Source organism: Zeus faber (genome assembly GCF_960531495.2).
Source record: "Zeus faber genome assembly, chromosome: 7".
Lineage (NCBI taxonomy): Eukaryota > Metazoa > Chordata > Actinopteri > Zeiformes > Zeidae > Zeus > Zeus faber.
Genome location: NC_137203.1, coordinates 8956362 through 8964678, shown reverse-complemented (window position 1 = coordinate 8964678; position 8317 = coordinate 8956362). Strand labels below are relative to the sequence as shown.

Sequence of the window (8317 nt, the reverse complement as noted above, 5' to 3'; positions counted from 1 at the left end):
CTGTTCGCCGATTGGTTGAAACATCCGTCAGTCAAAAAAAACAACAACCCCAAAACAACCAATCAACAGCCCGTAATGGTCTGGGGGCCGGCGGTGCGCGTTAAAGCCTTTTAGCTTCGCCAACTGACCCGTGAAGCTAACGCTAAGGCTAACGCTAACGCCGAGGCGCCGATGTGTTCCCAGCTTCTGTAACATGTCTGCCTCCTTGGTGCGGGCGACCGTCCGGGCGGTCAGCAAAAGGAAAATACTGCCAACGAGAGCGGCGCTGACCCTGGTGAGTAGCGGAGCGCGGACGCCGACTTTTTTTTTTTTTTTTTTTCTCCTATTTTTATTCTCAAAAGCCCCGCACCGGGCGAAACCCACCGCGCGGGTCCGCGTACGCGCACCGTGGGGCGGACGTCAACACGTTAGCATGTCGGGGCTAACGTCCCCTCGATTACGCATCCGGACGCGGCCCCGGCCGAGCCCGGTGGACGGCGACGTTCACCGGGTCTAAAACGCGCTCCGGCCGCTTCAGCCCGTGTTTAAAAAAAACAAAAAAAAAAACGTGTTTTGACGGCTCCGGAGCTCTTGTTTGAACGACGAGGAGCTGTCAGTGACGTAGCGTTTTAACTTTGCAGCCAAACCGGAGAGGCTTTTACCTACGTTGTTCTACTGGTTTGGCGAGTCGGATCCCAGACGTACGTGCGTAGTAAAGAGTAATAAAAGTAATAGATGTTGTATTGTTGATCCAGGGCTCGGCTTTATCATTAGCTGGTTGTCGGTGGGGCTTGAGCCGGTTGCGGTGAGATAGTGCACCGTGTTGCGCAGCGATAAGGGACAGCCAGACGTGTTTGGAAGCGACGGCTTCGGAGCGAGACAACAGCGCCGACGCAAGTTGTGATTGTTGTGTGGTTGTTCTGTCACGGCCTAGAACGATCCCGGTAGGGTCACGATCCGCCAAACATGCATGCGCGCACACATACACACACACACACACACAGGGACTTCGGCTCCCATGCCGCACGCAAAAAGCTAAATTTAAGATAAACCAACTCGATCATCAACAGATTGTGAGGTGATGGTGGATGAATAACCACACAATTGAGTGGGTGAAAGAATCTATGGTGCGTACGTCGACCCGCGGTGTTTATCCGCGTGTACCGAAAACGTGTTGCTCATGGTAACCACCCAATTCGTTGTCGTTACGTAAATGGCCTGTAACTGGATGTCGTCGAGGACTTTAAGGATTAATGCCCCGGGTGTGCTGCAGTACATGCGTGCGCCAAACACCTTAACTTGAGTGTGGACACCACGCCCTGTTCCGTAGGCATCAGGAAAAGTGAAGTAAAGCAAATGTTACCGCATCTACAACCCATTTGGTTGCTTCACAAAGACTGCATAGGAAGCTCCTCATATCTCGGAAGTAAACATCGTCCGATGCTACTATTTAGGAAAAAGGCCTCGTAGTATATCTGAGGATGCACGGATGCCGCTTATTCATTGCCAATTATTAAGTCCTAAGCTTTATATATGGGACAGGAATATATATTCAATCCATTACTTTTATGGAACTGTACATTAGAATCTACGTTTACATATGTGTCTGCATTCGGGGCAGACAGTTCTAAAATCTTCTCAAATCTAAAGTAATTGTATTCATATTTTCATACTCAATGTGGAAAACATTCTCCCAGATGTGAGATTGGTAACATGTTCATGAAAATGCGATTGCAACGCTTCCAAGTGTCAGACAATCATGTGATGGTTTGAGCTGAGAAATGCAGTGTCAGCGGAATCTCCAGCTGATGTGTTTTCATGTCTTGTCATGTTCCAAAGTTTGAAAGATTTGTTCTAGCGTTATCAGGTATACCTCCAAGTGTTTTTGGGAACCCCAGATCACGTTATTAAAATAAAAACTGATACATCCATCACTCCCCCGACGTGTTTCTCCTCAGACTCCAGCTGCCGTGAACAAAATCAGGACGTTGCTCCACGATAAGCCCGAATATGTGAGTTAAAAACTGTGAAATGCTGATTCTTTATCACAATGCAACCATTCAGCTTCTCTCTACTCTATATATAGATGTTCGGTATTAAGGTATTAAGGATGAGGGATATAACTGAATGTTCCGCCACACAGTATGCTGAGCCACCTATATCCATCACAAGTCTCACATTCATTCCGTCACTCCTGCCCTCGTTGCTCATGCATTCAGACTTGTTAGGCAATCCAAATTCTTACGTTTATAAGCAGATGTGCACATTAGCATGCATGCATTTATTCTAAACACTAAATGCGAACTTAATCAATAACTAATGTCGATGCTGAAGTCACAGCTTTGTGTTGTTTTTTAGTACTGCAGGACATTGAAAGACCCTACCATTAGTACAATGTTAAGGCAAAAATCGCTTAATTTATGCAAGGGCACAAGATTTATTTATAATTTTTTTAACTATATATATATATATATATATATATATATATATATATATATATATATATATATATATATATATATATATATACATACACATACACATATATCTTTTTTAATTTACTTATTTTTAATTTATTTTTTTAATAGATATTTGGTGTTTCTCTTCATTTGACCTGATGAAACCCTGTTGGGTGCACTTTGGGTTTAGTATTTAGCTTTTATATTAACTGTACTGTAGCCCCACATCTCACCCTAGAGAGTTCCTATCTGCTGCCTGAGTTGTCTCTAAACGGCGTCCGCTCTGTGTCAAGATCGGTCTGAAGGTCGGGGTGCGGACACGTGGCTGCAATGGACTGACGTACACACTGGACTACACCCAAGAGAAGGGCCAAGCAGACGAGGAAGTGCTGCAGGATGGTGAGTCCCTGCAGGCGGCGCTTTATATGGTCACGTTTCTAAGGGAGAAGCAACAAGTACGGCAAGGGAAACCGCCCCATGTTGTGTAATGGTGTAAACAAAACGTAGTTTAACTTTGAAGGTCGAAGCATGGGGGCACTTCTCTCTTGCATATGACTGATATGCAGCATTTGATAGTGTGACGAAATGTATTTACCGTGTCTGCTATATCTCACCATACGATATTATCATCATACTTGTGTCCTGCTACGATAATATTGCGATTTCTTTATGTTTTGCAATAGACGTGACACAAGCATTGCAATACGATGCAATACATGCCCTTATATTATTAACTACTTATTAGACTGCAGAAAATTTTTTAAAATGCATCTTTTTTCCCCTCGCCGTTTTGGTCTTCCATCCAAACTAAACTTAGAACACTGAGAACGTGACGTATAATTGCACATGCGTCAGGGACATGTGAACTACGTCCGACGACCAGCTTGCTTACATGCGCGACAGTGCTGCTCGGTTTTATTTCATGTTTACGAGTCAATAAATGACTTTGCCGTGTCTCCATTAAAAGTCTCTCCAACTTTAGGGATCATGTCCAGACAGGACTGTGTATAACTCTTCTCACCGCCGACCCGGCTGTGTTTGCTGCTGTCACGCCTCAGTTTGCCTCCGGGGGTTAATAAAGTGTTGCGTTTGACGCCAGTTTTTCTGTTTGGCTCGGGATTTGAGCGTGTCGAGAATTAAGAATTAAGAATGACTTAAGGAGTGAACCGCATTAGGTGACACTGCTTCTTCTCTTGTAAACAAATCAAACCTGTTCTGTGGCCAGCTCAAACTGTTCCAGTTTATCTTCCCTTTTATCAGGCGAGGAGATGCACTGTTCCATATACGGAGGTCAATTGATAAATGATAATTCAGATGAATACTGATAAATTACCTGTCTGTCAATCTCGCCAAAGTATCAAAGTGGGAACAAAGTGTAAATATTTTGACTTGTTGTTCGGCCTCATACGTTTGCAGGGAGCGCAAATTCATCAATTTATTCCAATTTCAAACTTGAGAGTCTCACAAATTAACCTTTAAAGGAAAAAACACAAATTAAAAGACAGTGAAAACGACGGCTCTTGGCTGTTGGGTATTTTCTTTGGATTGAATAGTTGACGTTTTATTGCATTTTTAATTACATTTCGTTATATATTTTTCTTGAACACAGTATTCATTTTTATTTTATGTTATTGCACATTAGGTTTTCTCACTTTTAACACTGACTTATTACAACAACATTTCAGCCGTATATTAAAAAGGAACCCGGCTTTGTGTTAGATTTCAGCTTGACTGGATTGTTTGGCTGAAGAGAAGCTGACGTCTGAAGGAACCAGTGTGGGCTGAATACGTTTTACAAGAAAAACAGCGTTTTTAAAATGTGTCAGCGTTAGTGTAGACCGGGCCCCTTAACGTAAATAAAGAAAATGTATTCTTGGCGTTTCGATACAAATATTCTGATGCAATGCTTTATGTATCTTGGAGTCATGGATTGAGTAATAGTGCAGTAACATAATTTTATGGGAGAAAACAACAAAATAAATCAGGGTGTGGTTGTCGTATTAGACAGAATGCTCAGGAAATGAAGCTTCACAAGGACACGGTCAATCGTTAAACATCAACTAGAACAGTTTGTTGTTGTTTTCATATTCTAGTTGAGTTGTCATCAATACGGGTATTTCACGACTCTCTTCGGGTTCGTGTTTAGCGTCGCTGCGAGTTGTCGTTGCCCAGTAATGACCATCGCCGTGGCGACCGTCTTGCAGGAGTGCGCGTGTTCATCGAGAAGAAGGCTCAGCTCACTCTGCTCGGCACCGAGATGGACTTTGTGGAGTCGAAGCTTTCCAGCGAGTTCGTCTTCAACAACCCCAACATCAAGGGCATGTGTGGCTGCGGCGAGAGCTTCAGCGTTTGAGCGGGGCCGGGGCCGGGGCCGGGGCCGGGGCCGGGGCCGGAGCCGAGGCCGGAGCCTTCCTGCTGATCCGCACCCTCAACCTCCACCCCGACACGTAAAATAAAATCCCTTCCCTTCCCTGCCGCACGTGAATAAAGACTGAAGAGTTTTGTAAGGAGCCGATGTTCTCAGAATAAAACACGCACACACACACACACACACACACACACAAAAACACACACACACACGCAACCTTCATGAGCCCTCAGTGTTTTCTTTTCTTCAAACATCGTTTAACACACATGTACTGATGGTGAAGGTACAGGTGCTTTTGACAGGAGCCTTGATTTGAAGATGAATATTTGAATAACCTCATTATCTACATCTTGAACGCACAGTTTTATTACTTTCATCCTTCGCCGGGGGTTGGTCTCGCTCATTAAGCATCTCATTCACGTACACGCTCCGACGGACCCCGTAACAGGCTGTTTGTCTCTCCTCCAGCTGCTTTTGCGATTTTTAATTCGGTGAACGATCCGAAGGATTTCCATCGGTCACCTCCGACCCTGGTTTTTATCCACCGCGTCGTGACGCTCGGGCCTGCGTCAGCGCGTGGACCCGGAGAACAAAGCAGGTTGCATTACATTTCATCATCTCTAGTTTTAATCCATTTTCTACCGCTTTAGAGACGGTAAGGTAGTCCAAGCTTTGCCGTGCAGCCACCGATCGCCAGTGGACGAGCTCCTGTGTCTTGAAACCCGCTTTGTACATTACTTGTTTGAACAGTAAAGAGTGTATTTAAGTGTGTATTTATATATAAAGAATGTACAGCTCCCTTAAACCGCAACAACACGCACAATAAGATATATCCCTCACATACGAGGTTTGTGTTCTTTCCTTTTTTTTTTGCTTAAAAAAAAAAAGTCACAATTGTGTTTGTATCGACTGTGTGCTATTGATACTTTGAATTATAACCAGTGCAATATGTCAAAAAGATGTATCCCTGAATAAATGATTAAATGAGGTCAAAGTTTGTGTGGTTATTGTTTACGATCTCAGATTAGTCCTTTTTTTCTTGTGTTGGTTTTTTTTTTTAGCTTTAAACACTCTGGTGTTTTACCTCAAGCTCAACCCTAAATTGAGAGAAGTCTTCCAGTTTATCTTCCCTTTTATCAGGCGAGGAGATGCACTGTTCCATATACGGAGGTCAATTGATAAATGATAATTCAGATTAATACTGATAAATTACCTGTCTGTCAATCTCGCCAAAGTATCAAAGTGGGAACAAAGTGTAAATATTTTGACTTGTTGTTCGGCCTCATACGTTTGCAGGGAGCGCAAATTCATCAATTTATTCCAATTTCAAACTAGAAAGTCTCACAAATTAACCTTTAAAGTAAAAAACGCAAAATAAAAGACAGTGAAAACGACGGCTCTTGGCTGTTGGGTATTTTCTTTGGATTGAATAGTTGACGTTTTATTGCATTTTTAATTACATTTCGTTATATATTTTTCTTGAACAACAGTATTCATTTTTATTTTATGTTATTGCACATTAGGTTTTCTCACTTTTAACACTGACTTATTACAACAACATTTCAGCCGTATATTAAAAAGGAACCCGGCTTTGTGTTAGATTTCAGCTTTGCTGGATTGTTTGGCTGAAAAGAAGCTGACGTCTGAAGGAACACGTCAAAATTAAATGCTCCCCGATCTCCTTAGTTTGAAAGATGGCTGGAAGGATGAAGTGCAACATCTAAAAATATTGTTCTTTGCTCAGACGCGGCGACACGAAAAGTGGGTTTTGTCATTCACCGTCGAACAAATGATCAAACCTCCCCCCAATGTTGTCATTTCACCTCCTTATCCGGGAGGCGGTGGATAATAAAATGTGTCTTCAAAGTGATTATTTTACACCCCACGCAGCAGTCACACGGGGACACGCCACGCTGGTGTCCACGCGCCCTGCTCCCATCGGCGTGTCGCGCAAAAAGAAGAAAGGTTGAAATAATTGAGTGCATAAAAGGCAAAGTGCATCCGCTCCGTCCTCGTAACACTCCGAAAAACCACTTTCTCGCCACTTAAGTCTGCAATTTAGCCTGGTTTGCCTCAAGCAATAAGGGATGTAATTACACCGCTGGCCTCGAAAGCTGTTTTCCCAAACCGCTGGCAGTCACGATGACCCCCTGCCTCCTCCGTGGCGCTTTGGAACCTTTTGTAAAAATGTAATTATCAAACCTTTACGAAAGCAGGAGAGCCCCATTCAGACCCCGCCCGTCGTTTTCCAAGAGACACCTGGACCACATCTGGACAACAGAGGACAACATCTGCACAACATCAGGACAACCTCTGGACTACACCAGGACAACATCTGGACTACACCAGGCAACATCTGGACAACATCAGGACAACGGCCGACTGGATGCAGGTGAATGTGAAATATAGAATCAAGCACCATCAAATAAAAGCCACGTATGGAAGCTGTAGATGGAAGGCACATGGTTAAAAAGCTGGAATACACCCGGTCAAATTGAAGAGTAGAATTTGAGATTAACCTGAGTCGATGCAGTAAAAGATGTGGAAGAGACGATCACAAGTGATCCTGATCATGCAGATACACAGTAAATTCAGAGGTTATGGGAAACAATCGCTCTCATATCCCCTCGACCCTTTCACCCCCAACCTGCACCCATAGAGTAAGTAAAATATGTCTCCATTTGCTTTCCCGTAGTAACATTTGAACTTACGGTTGCAGAAAGCAGAAAGCCATTCAACTTTGTGGCTTCAAACAGACAATACATTTAATTAGTTGTAGAAACTGGTAAAGGTAGATCATTCAGCGCACGCACGCACGCACGCACGCACGCACGCACACACACACACATTATAAATGGCTCATGGTGTGGTGATGGACAGCTGCAGAGGTGAGTTGGGTGGAACGCTGCTGCTGCTGCTGCTGCTGCTGCTGCTGCTGCTGCTGCTTCTGCTGCTGCTGTTGAGCCTCCACAAACGGTATTTGAAGCTTGTTTCATTTTAAATTTGAAATAAGAAGTTCAATCTGTTTATGTTTGCCTTTTTTTGTTTAATATTTCAGTTTGCTCTGGTTAAAAAAAAGGGAAATTTTGCTGGATGCTGCTGGTGGAATAATTTCATAAGAGTGCCTGGATTTTATGTCGATAAATAATATTCAATATTGTATATGTGTATTGTATTTTCCTGAGGTACCGAGAGAAAGGCAGAACAGAAAAAGGAACATTCGTTAGGTAGAGTTTTAAAAGATAAATGGATGGATAGAAAGATAGATAGATTGATAGATAGATGGATAGATAGATAGATAGATAGAAGTAAAAAAATAACACTTTTTGTTCCATACTGAAAGTATATTTTAATATAAAAAATATGTTGTAAGTTTATCTTTGTATATTTCTGCCCGTTTGTACTTTATTGTGAGTATACTTGAAGTGTTGAGTTTTTGGTACTTCCGATTGAAATGTACTGTATCTGTATGTATGTATGTACTACGTACTCATTTAAAGTCCATCTTTAG

At 42.8% G+C, this 8317-nt stretch overlaps 1 protein-coding gene across 1 annotated transcript; it reads left to right on the top strand.

The window, feature by feature from the left end:
• The first annotated feature begins 146 nt into the window (after positions 1–146).
• isca1 (iron-sulfur cluster assembly 1) lies at positions 147–5794 on the top strand. Its single transcript, XM_080003883.1, has 4 exons — positions 147–274; positions 1938–1991; positions 2732–2837; positions 4643–5794. Exons 1-4 carry the CDS (start codon positions 194–196, stop codon positions 4789–4791), a joined length of 390 nt encoding a protein of 129 aa, XP_079860009.1. The 5' UTR covers positions 147–193; the 3' UTR covers positions 4792–5794.
• Positions 5795–8317: the final 2523 nt, after the last annotated feature.

What these genes read in the sequence shown, in the direction of transcription:
- isca1 (XM_080003883.1), top strand. Translation starts at nt 194, where the DNA reads ATGTCTGCCTCCTTGGTGCGGGCGACCGTCCGGGCGGTCAGCAAAAGG. An exon ending in CGAGAGCGGCGCTGACCCTG is followed by an intron (nt 275 to 1,937) that starts GTGAGTAGCGGA and finishes GTTTCTCCTCAG; the next exon opens with ACTCCAGCTGCCGTGAACAA. An exon ending in TCCACGATAAGCCCGAATAT is followed by an intron (nt 1,992 to 2,731) that starts GTGAGTTAAAAA and finishes CTCTGTGTCAAG; the next exon opens with ATCGGTCTGAAGGTCGGGGT.